General features: G+C 43.0%; 1 protein-coding gene and 1 long non-coding RNA gene across 3 annotated transcripts; one reads left to right on the top strand and one right to left on the bottom strand.

Annotated features, from left to right (window-relative positions):
• Positions 1-206: 206 nt before the first annotated feature.
• LOC148119270 (E3 ubiquitin-protein ligase TRIM31-like) lies at positions 207-18,075 on the bottom strand. Of its 2 annotated transcripts, XM_087898670.1 has the most exons (9): positions 18,021-18,075; positions 17,391-17,918; positions 16,872-16,967; positions 14,950-15,180; positions 12,257-12,279; positions 11,249-11,364; positions 9,975-10,049; positions 9,490-9,531; positions 207-8,656 (listed from the first exon to the last, which is right to left on the bottom strand). In XM_087898670.1, exons 2-9 carry the CDS (start codon positions 17,799-17,801, stop codon positions 8,136-8,138), a joined length of 1,515 nt encoding a protein of 504 aa, XP_087754796.1. In that variant the 5' UTR covers positions 17,802-17,918; positions 18,021-18,075; the 3' UTR covers positions 207-8,135. The 2 variants fall into 2 exon arrangements, with proteins under 2 accessions (XP_087754796.1, XP_087754795.1); XM_087898669.1 differs by lacking the exon at positions 18,021-18,075 and having other exon boundaries at positions 17,391-18,014.
• LOC148119271 (uncharacterized) lies at positions 14,585-17,904 on the top strand. Its single transcript, XR_015735544.1, has 2 exons — positions 14,585-14,704; positions 17,215-17,904. It is a non-coding gene; the product is annotated as an uncharacterized LOC148119271 (long non-coding RNA).
• Positions 18,076-22,034: the final 3,959 nt, after the last annotated feature.

Raw genomic sequence — 22,034 nt, 5'->3', positions numbered from 1 at the left:
ACCTTTCCAAAATTCGCAGATAGTTTTGCAGACGAGAGTTCTTCGGTTGTAGCTGCTTTTGATCCCAGTGGGGCCTTCATTTGTGGCAAACATTCCACACCCAAGGTCTGCATCACCACCCACCTGGTATGGACTGGGGTTCCATACCTTCCACGAGCTAGGTAAGGTCCTAGGGTTTAAAACACAAGACACACAACACAGAGATAGAGAGTTCGAGTCATTCTCAAGAGGAGAATGCCCGTTTATCCAAACTTAATCTGGGGTTAAAATACCCTTTGGCCCCAGTAACGGAAACCCCTCCCAGCCAGAGGGGGATGGGGAAGCTGGCGCCGAGTGAGCTTCTCCACAGGCAGGTGGGCGAGGGGTGCAAGGCAGTGTCAGACAGGTGAGAGGTACCTTGGCACCTGGGCTCTTCCAGGCAGGTTGAGAAATTACCATTTTAAAGTGATATAGGGCCCTAGGCTATTATAATAGGCTTAGAGCAGAACAAGCACAGAACTTAGCAGGAAGCTTTAGCTGGTTAGCCAAAGCAGTCCTTGATTTGCATCCCAGGGAGCAAGGGAAGGCCCGGGACTTGCACTGGTAGGAGTGCAACCTTACACAGCTGCTTTAGAAATTAGTGTGGCGATTTCTCAGAAAATTAGAAAACAACCTTCTTCAAGACCCAGTTATACCACTTTTGGGTTTATACCCAAAGAATGCTGAATCATACCACAAGGACATGTGCTCATCTATGTTCATAGCAGCATTATTTGTGATAGCCAGAACCTGGAAACAACCTAAATACCCCTCAACCAAAAAATGGATTATGAAAATGATGGCATCTTGAAATTTTGCAGACAAATGGATGGAACTAGAAAACACCATATTGAGTGAGGTAACCGAGATCCAGAAAAACAAATATAATATGCACTTACTCATAAGCAGCTTTTAGACATAAAGCAAAGAAAACCAGTCTACAAACCACACTCCCAGAGAACCTAGACAACAATGAGGACCCCAAGAGAGATATACATAGATTTAATCTACGTGGGAAGTAGAAAAAGATAAGACCTACTGAGTAAATTGGGATCATAGTAACCATGGGAGAGGATTGAAGGAGAGGAGGAAGGGAGGAAAGTGGAGAAAAGTACATAACTCAATAAAAGCAATAAAAATCAATCAATCAATCAATCAATCAATCAATAAATAGTGGCCCCAGAATACAATATAAAAATAGAAAAGAAAAAGAAAAGAATATTCTCCAAGGAGAACAGCGAATCCAAATTGGCATGCCTATTAAAGAGATTGAACCCACAATAACCTTCTAAAAATTAAAGAATTCACAATACCCTGATGGTTTCATTTATGATTTTGTTTCAAATTGATTCTTGTTCTTTCTATGTTGGTTTGTTAGCTGCACAAAACAATACATTTCATTTATGACTGTCACTAAACACATTAAGAACTCCCCAGACCTTTACAGAAAATCAAAGCATTCTCAGCGTGTCCTGTGCAGTCAGCATTGCCTTCCGACAAACCACAAAAAAGATGCTGCAGGGAAAAATCACAGGACAATATGATTAAAAATTTTTCCATAAGAATTAGCAAATATATATTTAAAAGTTGTACCTTGGAATTTGTTGCACATTTTAAAATTTGCATTGCTGAAGATAATATTAAAATTAAATTTTAAGACACAGACAGATAAAACATTTATGAAACACATCTGACAGATTGTTGTCGGGGTTTTTGTCCTGCCCAGGTTACCACAATCGTTAAGTTCCAAAGAAATCACAAAGAGATCTACATTAGTTATAAACTGATTGGCTCATTTGCTCAGGCTTCTCATTAACTCTTACAACTTATGTAGCCCATTATTCTTGTCTGTGTTAGCCACGTGGCTCGGTACCTTATTCAGTGATGCAGTCACATCTTGCCTCTTCTGTGGCCGGGTCACAACTGCTGACTAGGACTTCCTACTTTCCAGAATGCTCCTGTTCTCATTCACCTGCCTCTACTTCCTGACTGGTTGTCCCGACTATACTTCCTGCCTGACTACTGGACAATCAGGGTTTATTTAAAATATAATTGACAGAATACTAACCATTGTCCCATACTACTTCCCCCTCTTTTTTTTAAAAAAAAAAAGCAACAAAAATTCTTAATCTAATATACTTTATTTAGCTTTTCTCCTCACCATTAGCCATAATAATTTGTAACAAACATTCTAAACAAAGGAAAATATCCATAGTCCATTTTTTGGGGATGTGGGCATAGTTTTCCAGGATACTTCATGCTGGTTGGGGGCACTGATAATTTTATGGGGACCTAAAGAAATTTAGAATTATGATCAAGTCCTAACTGGAGTATCCTCTGAGGCTTGATCATCTCAGGCAGCATTTTGAATCTGTTCCACATTTAGAACTCAGACATCTGGGCCATCTGCTCCTACCAAAGATTTCTCATGTGGTCTTTCCTGACTATACCTGATTTTTCTGAACTCAGAATAAATCCATAGCCTCTCATTTTTTGTGGAAACAAAAGCAAAACCTCTTCTCCAAAGTAACAAATCTTTTGACTTCAATTTTAAAGTCAAAATATTTTCAAAATAACTATCTTGGATTAATTCAGCAGCATTTATAAACAAATATCTTTTAGGAGATGTTGCTCTTTTCTCAGCATTTAAACAATTCAAAGAGAACATAATAGCATACAATATCCAAACTCCCTGTGTATTACTCATCTTTACATGGCTATATTTTAGCCTCCATTTCTTTAATATTTAATTTTGGGCCGTTTGAGACAGGATTTGTTTCTCTGTGTATGTTTGACTATCTTGAAATTCACTCTGCAGACCAGGCTGTCCTTGAACTCACAGAGATCTGTCTACCTCTTCCTTCCAGGTGTTGGGATTAAAGTTTTGTGCCACCACACCTGGAACTCACAGAGGTCTGCCTGCCTCTGTCTCCCAAGTGTTGGCATTAAAGGTGTGTGCCACCACACCCAGGTACTCTCTTTCTATTTATTTTAAGGACTTTAACCTTTAGCCTGCATATATTTTTAACATACTGGAAACAATTTAGAGGTTTTCTTCAGCTTTAATTTTCTGTTTACTGTATATCTCTCATTTTCTGACCACATGAGTCTTTGATTTACTAAATTATATGGTTAAGGTCAAACCCATGGCTTTGGCAGATGGATCCAGCCCATTTCTTAGTTTTCTAAGTTTCTAGCCTCATGGCGGAGGTACCGGCTGTAGTCATGCTTATGGCCACAACGCTATGGTGGTTAAAAGTCCCTGCCAGCAAGCAAGCTGCAGCAGTTTCCTCACAAACCACACTCAAATGCTGGGTAGCCTGACCATGTAGTATGAGAGGGCCTGCTTTTCATCCATACCACCTGGCTAGCTTGCACCTGAAATAACCACACAGAAACTGTATTAGTTAGATTACTGCCTTGCCCATTATCTCTAGCCTCTTATTGGCTAACTCTCACATCTTGCTTTAACTCATTTCTATTAGTTTGTGTATTACCATGAGGTTGTGGTTTACCAGGAAAGATTCCAACCAGTGTCAGTCTCAGGCAGGAGGTTCATGGCAGCTGCCACTCTGCCCTTCTTCTCAGCATCCAGTTCTGTCTTCTCTGCCTACTTAAATACCACGCTATCAACTAGGCCAAGGCAGTTTCTTTAATAACCAATGAAAGCAACACAAATACAGAAGGACCTCCTACACCATTTCCCCTGTTCTGTTTAAACAAAAAAAGAAGGGATTTCACTTTAACATAGTAAAATTACATATAATAATACAGTTATCAAGCAAGGGTTATAGTTATAATATTTATGTCTATTTTATCTTTTATCATAACAAAGGAAAACTATAATTATAACTCTCCATTCTTCAACTCCATCAAAGACTCCAGAAGGATATAATATTACCTAAATAAACAGGAAGTGCATTTTAAGCAACTTCCAAAACTCTAGAAATGACAGAGACATCTTGTTGCCTAGACAGTCAACCAAAGTTTTTCTGTACCATTGGGGCATCCATCTTAGGCCTTCAGGCCCATAGTATCCAGCAGACTTTTCCATGAAGCAGGAAATTTTAAAGACAGTTCAGTCACTTTCTTCTGTATCCTGCAGAATGTCTTGCAGACTCTTTCATGAATCAGAAACCCTGAAGGACCATCTCATCTTTAGGCAAGTTCAGCAGTCCTCTATCTGTGAGTACTTCATGTCTAGTTTATGCAACAGTCCAGGCAAGATCAGTTTTTTGCCCAAATGGCTAACCAAGTTCATAAGGAGCCTTTTCGATGCCCATCTTCCTCAGGAAGTAGTTTGGTGCTGCTAGGAGCAGACGTGTCTCATTGTCATGAAAAGTACTAAGTTATTAAAACATTTTAAAGGCCCTAATCTGTAGTCTTTGAAAGATATGAAGTGTGCCTTTCTAACTGAAATATATCTCTATATATTGACTACATGCTTGACTATTATCTATGATTATTCATTAACAACCTATATTTCCAAATTATACATTACATTTTTAAATGAACTACACAATCACAATACCTTAATCAAGAGCAGAAATATACATATAACAAGATTGAACTTAAATTTATATCACTAAAGCAAAATCCATACCAATGCAAATTATTCACTTCTATATCATATCCCCCTTTAAATGTAAACAAACAGTTATAAACAATATTTGGAAATATGGGCACAGTTCTTTCTCTCCAAACTGCTTCGTGTTGTTTGGGGGAGCTGTTAATCAGGTCTTTTATGGTGTATCCTGTGTGCTAGATTCATCTCAGTCTGAAGAAGGGCAAAGAAATTTTTGAGGGTATTTATAGCAACCTTTCAGGAGGGTGTGGTCTATCATACCATATTGGTCTAGAAGCAATCCACAGGGTCTCATTCTCTGTGAAAACAAAAAAGAAATTCTTTTCCAAAGCTCCATATCCTTAGACCCAAATTTGTAAGTCATGATACCTTTAGAACATATATGCTATGCTGGTTTAGATGTGCAGCCCATTTAATGAAATATTTTTCTGTACTTAGCTCCTTCACAGTCAAAAATTCAAAAAAAAAACCACAATAATATACAGAATCTACACTCTTGGTGAATTTTCCATTTTACATGGCCTATTTCTCTTTACTTCTTTTATTCTATGACTATCTGTACTCTGTCTTTTTAAAGATTTTACACCTTTTTTAAAGCATTAACTTTATTTTATGACTTTCTATATTCTTTTTCTTCTCTCTCCCAAGCCTATGGATGTTTATCTAACAGTATGACCCATTTAGAGGTCTTTTATTCTGAATCTGCCTTTTGAATTGTCCTTAATTCTCTACTATCTTGAGGAGCTTTTAAAATGCTAAGCAGCTTGGTTGTGGTTGCTCTGGATGTTTGCTCTGCCTCTCTCCAATTTCAAAATTGTGGATGTACCACTTCTGCTAGCTCTGGGGCTGCCAGGCAGGAGCTGCACTCAGCACTTTAACTCTGAGAATGAGCATGCAGTTCATAAACTCTTTTTATCTGAATTACAGCCAAATCTGCCACACAGAGCACTGCACAGCCTGGAAACATCTCTGTGTATGGTGGCAGGAATCCACCATGCTCTCTGGCCTGCCCAAGTCTGATCCTGCCATCTGCCTAGGCAGGAAGAGCCGAGCCATGGGCATGGTCTCAGCTACTTTGTTCCTGACCCTGAGTGGGCACACAAACATCCAGGCCCACAAATGCCCCATAGCCGGAAGTTTGCACTAGCAGCAAGGCCCAGGAAGCCACATTTGAAAATGGGATGGCTTTTTTTTTTCCTGCTGTCGCTGAGTCAGGAAAATCTCTTTGCAGCACACCTCAGCAAACAGCAAAATCTCTGTTTTTTCTGTGTGTCTAGAATTAAGCTCTCGATGGTTTTTAAGTGGATTTAGTCCATCATGTTGGGTGCCAATCTGTAGTATGTGAGGTCCTGCTTTTTGTCCCAGCCGCCCGGCTAGCTTGCACCCAAAATAACCACACAGAAACTGTATTAATTAAATTACTGCCTGGCCCGTTATCTCTAGCTTCTTACTGGCTAACTCTCATATCTTGCTTTAACCATTTCTAGTAATTTGTGTATTACCATGAGGTCGTGGCTTGCCAGAAAAGGTTCTAACCAGTGTCAGTCTCAGGCAGGAGCTTCACGGTGGTTGTAACTCTGCCCTTTTTCTCAGCATCCAGTTCTGTCTTCTCTGCCAACCTAAATTCTGCCTATCAATTAGGCCAAGGCAGTTTCTTTAATAACCAATGAAAGGTTATAAATACAGAAGGACCTCCTACACCAAGACCTCCTGCATGAAAGAGTCAGAGTTTGTGCTGGCAGGATGGCCCAGAAAGCCAGCACTTTAAAATAGTGCAGCCTTTTTCCTGCTAATGCTGAAAACCAAAAAGCATGCGGTCAGCTTTTAATCAATACCATTTAAGTGTTTTGTGGCAGGACTTCTTAAAAGGGCTGCAAGGTTTTACAGCTAAAGCTGAGTCAGGAAGCCTCTCTTAAATGAGATGCATTTGCCTCTAGCAAACAGAGCCCACTGAGAAAATGCTTCTATCAATAAGCTGTACTTAACTCTATTCTTTTAGAATTACTTCCCTAGCTCTCTCAGGCTTTATGTAGATGCAGTTGTTCACAAGGGAGCCATTTGTTGATTGAATTTACTGTCCTACCAGGTTTCCGGAACATACAGGATTTAAGACTAGGGTGGGCTACATGAACCCTAGGGAGAATAAGCTAACAAACATGTCTATGTACAGTCTTCTCTTTAAATGGGAAATGGAGACAGTGAGATGACTCATCTGTAAAACATTTGCACCAAGTCTATGAGCTAAGATCTATCCTGGATCCCATAAGGAAGAAAGGGGAGTTGACACTCAAAAGTCATCTTTTCACCTTCCAGGGAGACCATGACACGTGGGTGCACACACACACACACACACACACACACACACACACACAATACAGAAGTGTAAAATAGATTAAAATTTTAATTGTGAAATGCAGTATGCTCTATGTATGGTTCCTTCCCTACCTCAGACTATCAATCTATTCCAGTAGTAACCTGCCTGAGTCTGGAGCATCAATGGAGGCCAAGGAAAGCTTATGGATGTGGCCTAACATAAAATCAGAAATTTGAGTCAACATGAAGGTTGGTTTACAATTTTGTTTTTAAGTTGAAGGCAGAGTTGTTGAGGATGACAACATTGCTTTGAATTGTCAAAAGGTTAGAGCCCTGATTGAAGACTGCCCTGTCTACAAACTGGCACAGGCCTGGCTGATTCTGCATGTAGCCTCTGGTTCTCAGACATCAGGAAAGGGTGATAGTCGGGTGCTGAAGTTCAAAGTCATAGGAGCTCCAGGTTGTGAAGTAGAGAAAGGGGCAGGCAGGGTGCTGGGCAGCATCTTGGACTTGCATCTCAAGCAGGGAGTGGCCAGATATTTTCCAATGGGATGTTGCTGAAGTTTGGCCACTTCCAATTGTGTCCTTTTATAAAGTTCAGCAATGAAAAGCCTTGTGGTTAGTATTTGGAGATTCCACTATCTTCTTCACTCAGGGAAAGAAGTACATGTAGTATGTGTAGTGTGTGTAGGGTGTATAGGATGTGCAGACTGTGTGGGGTATGTAGGGTGTTAGGGTATATAGTGTGTGGGTGTGTGTAGTGTGTGTAGTGTGTGTAGTGTGTGAGGTGTGTAGTGTGTGTAGGATGTATAGGGTATGTAGGAGGGTGTGTGGGGTTTGTAGGGTATGAGCGGTGTGTAGTGTGTGTGTAGTGTGCAGTGTGTGTAGTTTGTGTAGTATGTATAGGGTGTGTAGGGTGTATAGTGTATGTAGGGTATGTTGGGTATGTGGGGTATGTAGTGTATGTAGTGTGTGTAGGGTGTGTAGTGTTTGTAGTGTGTGTAGGGTGTGTGGAGTGTGGAGCGAGTGTGAGGTGTGTAGTGTGTGTTGGGTGTGTAGTGTTTGTAGTGTATGTAGGGTATGTAGTGTGTATAGGGTGTGTAGGATGTGTAGGATGTGTGTAGTATGCCTGATTAGGGCCAAGCTTCATTCCTGCCACTTGCATTCAATCATGAAGGATGAGTGGGGAAAAGGCTGAGGGATCCACAGGGGTGCAGCCCTAGAGGCTCAGGGTGATAGAGCTGCGGGCAGCTAGGAGCCCAAAAAGGGGGAAGACCTGTTTGTTAAAGGACGTTTGGAAGGTGTAGATGTGTTTGTTAGTGATGGCATCATAGAAGACGACATCTCCACGGTCATAATTCACGTAGACGCCCACTTTCCTAAGACAGATTGGGAGATTCTCCTGGATACTGCAGTTGGTGATTGACTGACATCCAGAGGACGAAATGCGCAGTGCCCACAAATAGTGTGGCTCAGAGTTCTGAATCTGGGACCCCTGAGGCAACTCGGCAACCACGCCCACTATGCCAACCCTACTTGGGGGTCCCTGGATTTCCACCTCCCACAACCCACGGCCTGAGGAGAGGCCTGGGGATCCCCTCACACAATGGAAAGGATAGAGTTGTCGAGGTTTTGCCTGTGTATTCAATGTGCTGTCGAAGACATACAAGCTTGCTTTCTTTAAATCCTGAGAAAAGGTGAGGTTTGGGTCAGATGAGGTTGAGTCCAGGGTTATAAGTACTGTGGGAAGATAAAGAAGAGTGAAGAGGTATAATTTCAGGCCAAGTCCTCCAGCACCCTGCTTTTGAGCTTCTCATGATGTAGCTAGAGGGAGAATTTCCCCTTAAAATTCCAATTCCTGTCCTCAGAGAAGACTTCTGCCTGTTTCTTTTGGTTTTCTGAGAAGGGGGTCATATATAACCCAAGCAGGGCTGAAATTTTCTGTGTAGCTAAGGACGATCTTGAACTTCTCATCTTTCAAACTGCACCTGCTGGAATTATAGATGTGGGACACCATGTCCATGCTACCTACACCCCTCTCTCCAGTACCTCTGCCTCCTCTCTATCCCCAGGCCTCAAACTTAGCTCCTGATTTTATGAGGTTCTGTTCTGTGGGTGCAGAGGGAAGCTCCCCCAGTTCACATGGTAGTAGAATCATTAGGGAAAGGGGTCTTGAATCAAGGTCATAACACCCTGGATAATTTGGATCTTCTAACAATGAAGATACGTCTTCCCATTTCCACGTTTCCTGGTTCTCATTTGGCAGACAGTTGGGGCTATTATGAGAGGTCAAGGTTCAGCCTATTTTTCTAAACTGGGGTCACCACTAGCCTGACTTTCTAAAGCTGAGTTCCTGGGGCCCAGAGGTGACTCAGCTGACAAGGCCTGTGCCCCCAAGCCTGACACCTGATTTCAGTCCAGGAACTCACATGGTGGGAGACTGACTTCCCCAAGTCATCCTTTGAATTTTCTCTCCTGTATCAGAGCTGGGAATGAACAGAACACTTTGACCTGCACACCTAGAGCACCCTTGCTTCCCTAAGGAAGACCCATGTGCCAAGCAGGAATCTTACCTGAGGTGGGCAACTTTGAGTTATTCTTATGTAACAGGTGCCCTAAGATTGGAGAGAGAAAACAAATTTTACATTAATAACAAGTGGTTATGAATTAAAAGTTATATTGGGGATGAGCAGCTGATCCTGGCTTTTATCCTAACTATTCTCAAAGCTGAACCAATCAGAAGACATCACTACAGGTATTGTCCCTGTGTGCCTCAACTCCTCAGCTCTGCTAGGCTAACTAGGCCTGTTAGGTCAGCTCCAGCTACAGACTGAGCTGCCTGTACCTGAGCCTTGTGCAATGAAGAAATAAATCTGTAAATTTTCATTCATTATGAACATTTCTTACTTAGTGGGGGTGTCACTATGGCTACCTACATGTAAAATAATAAAACAATTCTCTAAGCTTGTTCATACACACACTGGACCTTCCACCCTCAATCTCCCATTGAAGAGAGATTTTGTGTTCTTCACTTCCCAAACAGCAGGGAAGAACTTACAGTTCTTCATGTCCTTTTTATCCAGGCTGTTCAGGAATGCGCTTTTATCTTCCTTCCCTTCAGTCTTCAGGTTGTCTGTCAGGAGAGAGAGAAGGAGATGGGGAGTCCACAGAGGTTAAGCAAGCAACAAGGAACACACAGTGAGGCACTGATTGCTGATGTGGGAAGAGGTGGTACTGGGATTTCTCTCATAGTCTCATTGAACCAAGAAGGCAGCAAATAGGGAGAGCTGCTCTAGGGTCTCCCTGATGTGGCTCTCCAGCACAGCTCAGTCCAGAACAGAAGTATTAGGAGCCACAAGCATAAGACACTGAATTTGGACTTTTCTAGATGCTATTTTGGAACCCTAAAAGACCAGGGCACACTGACACTCAGGAAGCTGACCCACGAGGATGACAACTTTTAGTCAACAGTACATAGTGAGTTCCAGTGTCTCAAAAGGAAAGGAGAAGGGAGCTGGAAGGAGGTCTCAGCAGTTAACAGCACCAGGTACCCAGTTCAGTTCTCAGCATCCACTGAAACTCCAGTCCCAGGGCATCTGACACCCTCTGCTGACCTCCATGGACACCAGACAAATATACAAACACATGCACTCAAAACACCAATACAAATAAAATAAATGAAACATTTTAAAAAGAAATGAATAAAATGAATTTAAATAATATGTTTTGTTTAGCTCAGAATGTTAAAACATACTGCCATTTCAACATGTCCAAAAATAGTTGAGTGCTACCTGGGCACAGTGCTGGTTGCTGGAGACTCAGTTACTCAGAAAATCACTGCAGTCTTCCATAAGAGACTACCCTGGACAATATTTCTGTTTGCTTTAGTTTTCATTGCTATATTTTATGTTCTATTTTAATATTAAGTCTTTCAGAGCCAATGTGTATTCTATACTTACACTATGTGTGAATGCTGTGTTTTGGTGCCCAGGGGTACATATGATAAACAACAAACAAATTGGGAACATACTTCTAGTCCCATGTTCACCACCAAGTAAACAAGGAAAATTTCTTGTCTAAGCGGTGCTTTGACTCTGGGGATGTAGCTCAGATTGCAGAGTGCTTGTCAAGAAACCCTTAAGTTCCATCCTCAGCACTAAACCTGATACAGCACAGCATGAGGAATTTCCGCATAATGGTTCTCTGAAGGTACTCAGCATTCAGCCAGGGTTCTGAAAGACTCTGGGGCTGTACCAGAGATGCCAGGCAGTATCTGGGGTGATGGAAAGAATCCTGATGCAGGAAGCAAAGGAAGTGGCAGTCACATCTTACCTGTAAATTGCTTCAGGGTTTCTATGATGGAGTCGTGTCTTGCTTTGGCTTCACTGATTTTTTTCTCCAGTTTTATGGGAACTGGGGTTGGGTTGTGAAACTCAAATTCTCTAGTCCTGTGAAGATATGTTGATCTGAGTGGTAATTTTGAGGATAGAGTGTGGGCAGGAAAAATCTGGGAGATGGTTCCTGGTGTGGAAGCAGAGTGATAAATACAGTCTAGAGCCAGGGAGCTGAGTGTCAGGGGGTGTGGACAGAGATTTATTCCCACCTGGTCCATTAGCCTTTCAGTCCCAAAGAAACATACAGAGGTCTGCATTAATCATAAACTGGTTGGACTAATATCTCAGGCTTCTTATTAACTCTTATAACTTACACTGACCCATAATTCCTGTCTGTGTTAGCCACATGGCATGGTACCTTTCATCAGCAAGGCATTCTCAACTTCTTCCTCTGTGTCTGGGTGACGACTACAGAGTGCACCTTTCCTCTTCCAGAATTCTGTTCTTGTTGCCCTGCCTATACTTCCTGCCTGGCTGCCCCAACTATACATCATGACTGGCTACTGGCCAATTAGCATTTTATTAAATAGTACAAATAATAAAACTTTGCAGGATATAATACCGTTGTCCCACAGCAAGGGAGCCAGAACAAGAATGCAGGGCTGAATGAGATCAGACCTAAGAAAATATAGAAATGAAGATGGGAGATGGATCAGAGAAGAGAGAAGGGACAAGGAATAGGGAGGGAGAGTAGGAAACCCAGGGTTCACCCACTCGACCAAGAGGAATATGGAAGGGGAGTGCAGCTGCTCTAAAGCTGGGTCTTAGTGAAAAGAGCTGTGCCCAGCAGACCACATGCTACTGTGGCCAACTTGTTCTTTCCCACTTTCAGGCTAAAGAGTTTATAGCCAAGTTAATGGAGTATGTGAACATATTCGAATATATGTTGAATGTTGTATGTGTGAGTGAACCAGAAAGCACAGTGCACTTGGGATGCCCATCATACCTGCCCAAGACGTCATTGAGGCCCTGGAAGAGAAAGAGAGAACAATGTCAGAGCTTACCTGAGTCACAGGCACCAAAAAGGGGTTCAGACTCAGCTGGAGGCAGAGTGAGAACACCCCAGTTTTCCACCCTCTCTTTCCTCTCTCTGTCTTTCTTTCTCTGTTCACTCTGTGTGTCTGTCTATCTGTCTGTCTCTGACTGGTCTTTCCTCTTTCCTCCCAATCCACTCTGAACTGCTACCCTAAAAGCTACTGTTATAGTTGGGATAGTGTTTAAACCTAAAAAGAAACAGAGTAAGGAGAGAAGAAAGAGTGACATTTGGGAAATGGGTGTTGCCTCTGATATACAACCAGGGAGTTCAACTTGGTAGTGTTACAGCAAAGGTGGAGAGGTTGTCCTTGGTTCTTTAAAGAAAAAAAAATAAACAAAAACAGAAATCAGGCGTATTAGTCCTGGCACTTGGGTGTCCTATTTTTCCTCCTTCTTGGTTTTGTTTGTTTGTTTGTTTGTTTTATCTGAGACAGTTTAATGTATTGCAGGCTGGCTCAAATTCTCTGTGTAGCCAAGAACAGTCCTGAACTACCGATTCTTCTGGCACTGACTCCTGAGTGCTGAGAGGACAGGAATGCACTAACACCTCAGTCCTCCCCTGTAGCTACCAAAGTTTCTTCCCTTCTCTCCTGGCGATTCGCAGGGCAGGGCTGTGTGACCTCAGACTTCCTGGAGACTGCACTAGCTCTGGCTTGAGGGGATAACTTAGCAAGAACCTGGTTCTCTTTGTTATGGTAATTCCACTTGTATTCAAGGTCTTAGCAGTGGGCCCATGCCTGCCTCCCCTAGCTGACCCTGCCCGAGGGGCCAGGAAGCTTTAATCTTCTCCTCCTGCTTCTGGTTGGGAGGAGGCCTTGCCTTTTTGATCCTGGTTGCCCACTGGTATAAATACCTGTCTTGAGTTTAATAAAGTTGCCATTTACTCTTGTAGATGAGCCAAGTCTCTTTTGTCTGTGTCTCTTTTTCAACCCTCAGGACAATTGTCCCTTCTCGTGGGCCCGAGTTCAGGAAGTGCGCAGCCTGGGTCGGGCGTGGGAATCCATTGAGAAACGCAGACTCTTACACTCCCCGTCAATTAATATTTACTATTTTAAATCTGCATATATGCCTACATGCATCAGATCCCATAATAGATGGTTGTGTGCCACTATGTGGTTGCTGGGAATTGAACTCAGGACCTCTGAAAGAGCAGATAGTACTCTTAACCAATGAGCCATCTCTCCAGCCATATTTTTATTATTTTTAAATTGTGTATATATGTGTGTCTGTGTGGGGGCATGTAAATGAGAATGGAGGTACACAACAAGGCCAGAGTGATCAGATCTGCTGGATCTGGAGTTACAAAAGGAGATTGGAGGAAAACTTATGGGAATTGGCCCCGTTCTTCCACCGTGTGGGTCTTGGGATTGGTGGCAGGTGCCTTTGCACAATGAGTCTGAGAGATGTTTTAAAGAAACATATGTGTCCTACATTACAATTCTAAACTGTGAGCTGGGTGTAGGGGATGGGGAGATCAGTAATCCAGTGTTACCCTTGATCACATGACCTTTGTCCTAACAGTGCCAGGCTGCCTGGGCTGCATGAAGTCCTGCCTCAAAGAACAAGATCAAAAAGCTCTAGTTTTTTTGTGGCTCACTTTCTTTTCCTTTTCCTCCCTTCTTTCCTTTAGCCGTGTGTGTGTGCGTGTGTGTATGTGTGTGTGTGTGTGTGTGTGTGTGTGTGTGTGAGTATCCAGGCTGTCCTTGAACTCTAGTTGTCCAGGGAAGCCTCCTACCTCAGGAGTGCTAGAATTACAGAGGTGAGACACCACGCCCAGCTGTTTGAGATAGTGTTTTGATCTTGGTTCCCGTTAGCTTTGGACTAGCAACAATCCTCTTGCCTCAGTGTCCTGGATTATGAGAGGAGCTTTGGTTAATTCAGTGGTTCTCAAACTCATAATGCTGCAGACCTTTAATAAAGTTCCTCACGTTGTGGTGACCTCCAATCATAAAATTATTTCCATTGCTACATCATAACTGTAAATTTGCTACTCTTATGAAATGGAATGTATCTGATATTTTTTGATGGTCTTAGGTGGGCCCTGTGAAAGGGCTGGCAGATCCTCCCTGAGGGATTGGACCCACAGGCTGAGAGCTGCTGGGTTAGGTGAAGCAAGGTAGGACCTGGTAGACTAGTTCAGGAAGGCAATAAAAAGTATTAAAGCAACCACAGTTCATACACGAGGCTTATTAGGAGAAAGGGCATGGTGAGTGCTGGGCCTTGGGGTGGGAGAGCATAGAGAGGAACAGTACATTATGTCGGAGAGAATACGAATGGAGCCTTGTGGGGAGCAACAGGCTTCCCTTTAAAACCTGGACAGGAAGGACCTTTATCAAAATGACAGCTTAAAGTAAGAAAGGTAAGGGTCATGGATTCTATGATAGGGTCGACGGGAGCCTCAGTCAAATCCCCCCAAAAGGAAATTGTCTGACATTTATGTCATTTCAGGGAGTGATAGGAGTTTCCCAAAATTTCATTTTAGGGGACAACATGGAGGAGTCAGATATTAGGAGCTGTTAGGACACAGCATAATACAGATTCTTAAGTATCTTTCAGAGAGAGAGAGAGAGAGAGAGAGAGAGAGAGAGTTCCCAATGCACTGACCTCCAGTAGCTCCATGGATGGCGCTTGTAGCCTATTTTTCAGGGACCTTGTAAGCTTTCTAAGGGTGGTCAGCTGTCCCTCTGTGTCAGTGACATACTCTTCTATCTGCTTGACTCCCTCCTGCTCCAGCCAGCTCAGCCTGGACAGGAGGAATCTCTCTTCCTCTTCCAGTCTCTGGCGCACATTCTTAAATTCCTCAAGGACCTTTAGTTTCTCTAGATGTACCTGGGCCTGTGGGTAAGGGAAGGGATGCAGAGATGAGGGAGGAATAAGAGAGGATTTTCCAATCTTCCTTTAAGCCCATCATTCACTTTTTAAATCAATCAACCATCAATCAGTCAATCAATTAACTAATTATAGGCAAAGTCTCCCTATATAGTCCTGGCTAGCCAGGAACTCACTAAGAGAAACAAGTCGGCCTTGTATTCATAGAGATCCACCTGTCTTTGCCTCCTAAGTGCTGAAATCAAGGGATTACACCATCTGAAACAATTCATACTTTAGGAATATGTAAAGATTATTCTGAGGCTGGTTTAGAGGGGAGGGGCAAGGAGATCAAAGCACTTCTTGTGTTCAAAGATTTAGGCTCAATGACTTTTTTAAACCTTGAAGGACATTAGCCAGATGCACAACTTATGACATTCTAGCACGTGGGAAGTGTAGACAGGAGATTTAGGAAGCCAAGGCCAGCTTCAATTCCAGGTCAGCCTGGATTACTTGAACAATGCTCCTAACACACAAATGACACCACCATAGAAAACCCAGGATGAGGTTGTAGTTCAGTTGAGAGAGTGCGTGCTTAGCATGTGTGTAGTCCTGGATTCCATTCTCAGCACTGCATAGTCAGGGAATGCTGTTATAGCCCTGCAGTTCCAGTACTGGGGGAAGACAAAAGGGTCAGAAGATCAAGACTATCCTTTTTCTTTATAACAATTTCTAGTTTGTGCTACATAAGATACTGTGTCTAGGAGCTGGAGATATGGCTCAGTAAGGGACTTTGTTCCTCTTGCAAAGAATTCTGATTCAATTCCCAACACACATGGTAGCTCACAACCATCCTGACTCCAGTTCCAGGAATCCAGTGCCCTCTTCTGATCTCCATGGGTACCAGACATGCACCTGGTATACGAACATACATACATGGAGGCAAGGCATTCATTCACATAAAATTAAATCTAAAAACAAGTAAATAAAAGATTCTTAAAAGTCAAATGGGGAAGAACATAAACAAATGGAGAGAGAGAGAGAGAGAGAGAGAGAGAGAGAGAGAGAGAGAGAGAGAGAGAACTCTCCTCAATTTAACTGCCTTCCCACTGAATTTCCCATGGATGGACCTGGAGAGATGATGCAGGAGGTAAGAATGCTTACTGCTCTTCCAGAGGACCTGAATTCAGTTCCCAGCACCTATGAAGAGCAGCTCACAAATATCTATATTTTCAGTTCTTCTGGTTTCTGCTAAGATTTGCACACACATGACTTTCACTCACACAGACACATACACATAGATAAAGGTAATGCAAAAACCTTTAAAAAAGTAAACAAAAACAAAATCAGGTGGAGACATTTGATGGTGTCATAGTCTCTTGTCTTTTCTTACTGTGTGATCAGTCCCTAGTGAAAAAGGGCTTGTGTGAGCCAGTGTGTGTGTGTGTGTGTGTGTGTGTGTGTGTGTGTGTGTGTGTGCTCCTTACAAAGTCTGCTGTGTGTTGAGGAGCAGAAGCCCTCCTGGTTCACTGGTGCAGCACCCAGGCAGGTAGGTCAGTACAGCTCAGGAGCATGGCTCAGGCACCATACCCTCTGCTCTGCCCCTCGCCATCTTGTCACCAGGACTTTGTCCCAGCCTGATGTATAAGGAGTGTTCAGACATGTACTCAACAGAGATGCTCAACTTTACAGAAATGTTTGGAGTGAATATTTCTTACCCTGAACACCTGGATTGCTCCTTCACCTTTCTTCTTCTTTTTAATTATTTCCTTGTCCTTTTGTCCCAAATACTGGACCTCTGTCTCAATCTGCACCTGTGGGGAGAGAATGCTTTAGTCAGGTTCAGGTTCTAGGGAGGCAGGGAAGATATCCCAGGGTCCTGATGTCATTATTCGCAGCCCCCTTTCTTTCTCAGGGATCAAAGCAATTTTTTCTTTGTATTATGTGATCCTGAGGTTCAAAGTCAAGTCCTCATTCTTGGTGGCAAGTGCCGTTAGTCTCTGAATTATCTCCCCTGCCCCCAAAGTACTATTCTGATTATTCTTCTTGCCTTGTTTACAGATTGGTATTTCCCAGAACCTGGATCCTTGAGCTCACTGGACCCAGCTGCAAACTGCTAACTCAAGTGTTAAGAGTGCAACAGTCAGTGTCAACCAGATTGAAAAGTCAGCAGCCTCCAAGTCCCCAGAGAGTTCTACTCTGCTGAGCTAAGGACAGAGAAGGAGGCAGGTACCTACCTTGTAGTTCTGGGCAGCCTCATCTACCAAGGTAACTTCATGGGTTTTGTGGTCCCTGGAGTCACGACACACCAAGCAGAGGAACTTTTTATCCTTCTCACAGAAGTAATGTATCTTTTCCTTGTGCTTCCGACATCTTGGCTCTTCTTCTGGTTGGAACTCAGCAGGATCCATAGCCTGGATTTTCTCTGCAAGACTAGCCAACAGCTTATTGGGCCTCAACATATTCTTATTCACAGGGAGTTTGCAGAGTGGACATTGGAGGTTTTCTGTAGTTTTCCCAACCAGATGGATGCACTGCAGGCAGAAGTTGTGCCCACAGTCAATGGTGACAGGATTCTGTAGAATATCCATGCAGATGGGGCAGATCACATCCTCCAGTAGTTTGTTGGCCCGGTTCAGGCTTGCCATGTTGGAGCAGCAAGGCTAATCTGAAATGTGAAAGCCCAGAAGTCCGAGGCAGGTGCCAGTACTGGGAAGAGTAAATGAAACAGGAAGCAGAGGCTATAGAGCCTCTCAATTGGAAAACTAGAGAAGGACAAATGAAGAGGGGGTTAAGTAAATGAACAACAGAAAAGAGGAAAATTTAAATGGGGAATATTGTAAAGAGAAGAAAACAGTCAGTCCTACCTCACTGTGTCTCAAGAGCAAAGAGATACTGTGAATTCATGCTTCCTATAAGTAGAGCAATTTCCATGGACCTTGAACTAATTATCTTTACAGGCAGTTGTCTGATAACATAAGACCCAAGTGTCAAAGTTTACTCTACTACAGTTAGGGAGTGGAGAGGCAAAGTGGCATTTCAGGGAGGTGTGCTAACCCCCTAGATCTCTTACTTCCTCCACCTGTCTTCTGGTGGTTTTTTTCTCCCTGTCTCTGAGCCATCCTTTGTTCGGTTTGGTCTACCAGTTTCTTCCTCTGTCTCTGTACTTCTTAGATCCCCAGCTTGCCTGACCTGTTTCCTTTATCTCGACTAGGAAAGTATTACCTAGTGTCATTCATGTACCCTTCAGTCCTCAATACTTCACTTCTTAACCCTTTCTCTTTCTCTTTGGTCCCCAGGGCACTCTGCTCCTTCCTTCCTGTCCCCCACTTCCCTGTCTCCCTTTTCTCCCACCCCCATCCCCCACACCTCTCCTCTCTTCTGTCATTAAAAACCAAACTGTTCATTTTTCAATTAACTAAAAAGTCTTAGCTTTAATTATCTTAATTTTATGTGCATAAGTGTTTTGCCCATATGTGTGTGTATACACAGTGTGCATGCTTAGTACCTACAGAGGTAAAGGAGAATATTGTCTCTTCCATGGACACTGGAGTCAGAGCCAGTAGTGAAGAGACTATGTGTGTGGGGGACCCTAGCTATCCTGGAACTAGGCTGTAAACCAGGCTGGCCTTGAACTCAAATTCACCTGCCTCTGCCTCCTGAGTGCTGGGATTAAAGGCATGAGCCGATACCACCTACAGCACAAATAACGAACACCCAGAGACTGAAATTGGGGTTTAACCCAAAAAGTTGAAAAGCAAATCAGCCAAGTCACTAGAGAAGTATAACCTCTACCATGCTGGGTGACCACAAACTAAATATACCAAGCCTCTCTCTCTTCTCTTTTTATATTCCCTCTAGTACTGGGATTAAAAGTGCGAGGCACCTACACCTGGATTTGTTCCTGCATTATCTTGTGTAGCCCAGGGTGGCCTTGAACTCACAGAAATCCATGTGCCTCTGTCTCCCAAATCCTGGGGTTAAAGGTATGTGTCACCATTACCTGACCTTTAATGACTTTAGCTTTGCCTCTGGTCTTCAGGCAAGATTTATTTATTATACAAATAATATACCACCATAACCACCCAGCTATTTATATTTTAATAGTTATGTATTTTTATTTATAAGAGTATTTTGCCCGTAAGTATGTATGTGTATCATATGCATACCTGGTTCCTGTGAAGGTCAGAGTCGGGGTAGGATAGCCTGGAACTACAATTACAAATGGTTGTGAATCACCATGTAGGTATTGGGAGCCAAACCTGGGTCTTGGGCAACAAGTGTTCTTCACCCTTGAGCTGACTTTTCAGCCCTTTATTTATGTTTTATAACACACAGTCCAGGTGATTGGGGAAAAACAATGAGTCCAGTTAGTACCAACCATCTGCAAATGATGTGGGACCATTGTCTGTAGCATGAACAACTACAGTTAGACAACCCCAAAGATAAGGACTGTCCTTCCCCAGCATCCATCAGCTGCCAATGGCTCCTCAGAGTGAGGTGGGAAGTTAGGAACCCTCTCCCATCCAGATGAATTCTTGACTGACCTGATCTGCACAGGCAACCACAGTTGACAGGTTCATGAGTGTGAGGTCGTTGTCAGGTCACACAAGGCTGTGGCTGATCTTGTGGTTATAGCCCCAACAACCATTCATTCTGATTTCCTGGGAACAGTCCTAGGTTTATTTCTGTCCTGATATAAATATCAACAGCATTTCCGTTCATTCTCAAAATTATCCACTCGTAAGACAGTGGTCACCTTGATTATAGCAACTGCTGAAAGCCATATACTCTCAGAAATAACACCCTTTTCAGGACTGTCTGTCTGTTTCAATTTAAGGTTGAATTGAAGTAAATATCTGTGTAAAGATTTATAGATTGCATTCACACTCAGCTGTCAGATCTAGAGGTAAAATTTATTTTTAAATTAAATTATATCTTTAAAATTTTTATCTTTAGATATCAATACTTCTTTTAGTGTATACATAGGTGTTTTGCTTGCAAATCTGTGAAGCACATGCATTACTCCTGAAAGCCAGAAGAGGGCATCTGATCTCCTGGGATTGGAGTTCCAGATGGTTGTGAACTGCACCTAGGGTACTGGGAATCTAACCTGGTTCCTCTGGAAGAGCAGTAAATGTTCTAAACCACTGATCCATCTCTAGCTCCCAGAATTTAATTTTCAGGCAAGTTTTGTTAAGAAATAATGACTGCAGGAGGAGATGTACATGCTAGGAGAAACCATGGGCCTGCCCAGCATTATTATAGTGAGCAAATACTGTTGGACTAGAAGTCCAAACTTAAAGGAGGAGTTGCTTCAGACACCACTCACACAGCCTCAATTGATACAAAAGCAAGAGGATTTTTATTCTGTCATGACAGGGCCCTTCAGGTTCGGGATAAGAAGGACACTCGATAGCTGTTACAGTCCATCTTTTAAAGCAAAAAACCACAGACACAAGGGGGGAACCTGTAGGGTTTTTTCCAATTTATTGGATTGGCCTATTTAAAAGGTCACTAGCAGTGATTGGTCCATTCCAGGGCAGGAGAATAGCTGCGTGGTCAGGTGAGAGATGGGGAGCATCTGTGGCCTTCCTGACCTTGTTCTAGTGACTAAATCAAACATCAGGAACTGAGTCAACATCTGGGGGTTGTCTTTGCCTTAATTCCCAGAATGGAGTTATGTTTGAAAATTATTCACAAGGTCAGAGGATGATGAGCAGTTCAGCATGTATGTGGTGGTGGGGGGGGCAACTGTCCCATTTGCAAGAGAGAGTGAGTGTAAGGTTTTAGAAAAATGTCTTAGGGTTGAGGGGGCTTACAAATGCATTTAAAGTCTTTCAATACATGGCAGGATATGAGAGTGGCAGGGACAGAATGGTCACGTCCTGTGGTGAGAGGCGGATCTGATGAGGTGAAGGCAGTGAGAAGCGGCCTAGGTAGGTGGCTTGCTTGCCACCTTGGGCCTTGGTGATTACTGGGTCTGGGCTGCTGCCAAGGCCCATGTCTGCTGCAGCTTCGGTTTGTGTTGATTTCCATGGCTCCTGTTACCACCAAAGGCCAAGTGGATATATTTTGAGCTAATTAGGTTTTTGTTTGTTTTTTTTAAATATTTATTTATTTATTGTGTATACAGTGTTCTGCCTGTATATATGCCTGCAGTCCAGAGGAGGGCTCCGGATCTCAATAGAGATAGTTTTGAGCCACCATGTGATTGTTGAGAATTGAACTCAGGACCTCTGGAAGAGCAGTCAGTGCTTTTAACTGCTAACCATCTCTCCAGCTCCCTTGTTTTGTTATGTTGATAATACTTAACATCTATGCTCAGCCCATTTGAAGAGACTGTGGTCACCATGGTGATGCTCTCAGCTAGCTCCATGATTGTCTCACAAATGATGGGGTCACAGGCAGGAGCCACCCCAGCTTGAGTTCAGTTTCTTATAGTCCACTCTACTTGAGATCACTGCTGAGAGTTGGAGGCTGTTTCCTCCAGGCTATTGGATGAAATTCAGGGGCACCTGCCAAGAGCTCCCCACGTCTTCTGAGTCCCAAGAGCTGTCTTGTTTCTCTGGATTTCTTATGCTCAAACCTAGAGCCTAGAACATTTTCTGTAGTGTCCTTAAGTGCCCCCTGTGCCATGTGGTTCTATTCAACATGTTGATTGGCAGTTCTCTCTAGATGTTATTTGCATCCTGGGTAAAGGATGGGATCATCAAAGGACACAACTATAGAGCATGAAGGATTTCTCACAGGCACACACGTGCCTCCTTGGTCTCCCTGCCTCTGCCCTTGTACAATGCACTTAAACAAAAACCATCATAGTTTTATCCTACAGCCACTTTTTCTCTCCTCATCTATATATTTCAGAGCTCCATTTCTTC

Source organism: Myodes glareolus, chromosome 18 (assembly GCF_982192425.1).
Source record: "Myodes glareolus chromosome 18, mMyoGla1.1, whole genome shotgun sequence".
Lineage (NCBI taxonomy): Eukaryota > Metazoa > Chordata > Mammalia > Rodentia > Cricetidae > Myodes > Myodes glareolus.
The sequence above is the reverse complement of the archived record's forward strand: the minus strand, read 5'-3'. Positions and strand labels throughout refer to the sequence as shown.

Bases quoted from the DNA above. Each gene is read 5' to 3' on its own strand.
- LOC148119270 (XM_087898670.1), bottom strand. From the start codon at position 17,801: ATGGCAAGCCTGAACCGGGCCAACAAACTACTGGAGGATGTGATCTGC. The intron at 15,181-16,871 runs GTAAGAAATATT...CCTTACCCACAG, and splicing joins GAGCAATCCAGGTGTTCAGG to GCCCAGGTACATCTAGAGAA. The intron at 11,365-12,256 runs GTATGATGGGCA...ATATCTTCACAG, and splicing joins CTCAATGACGTCTTGGGCAG to GACTAGAGAATTTGAGTTTC.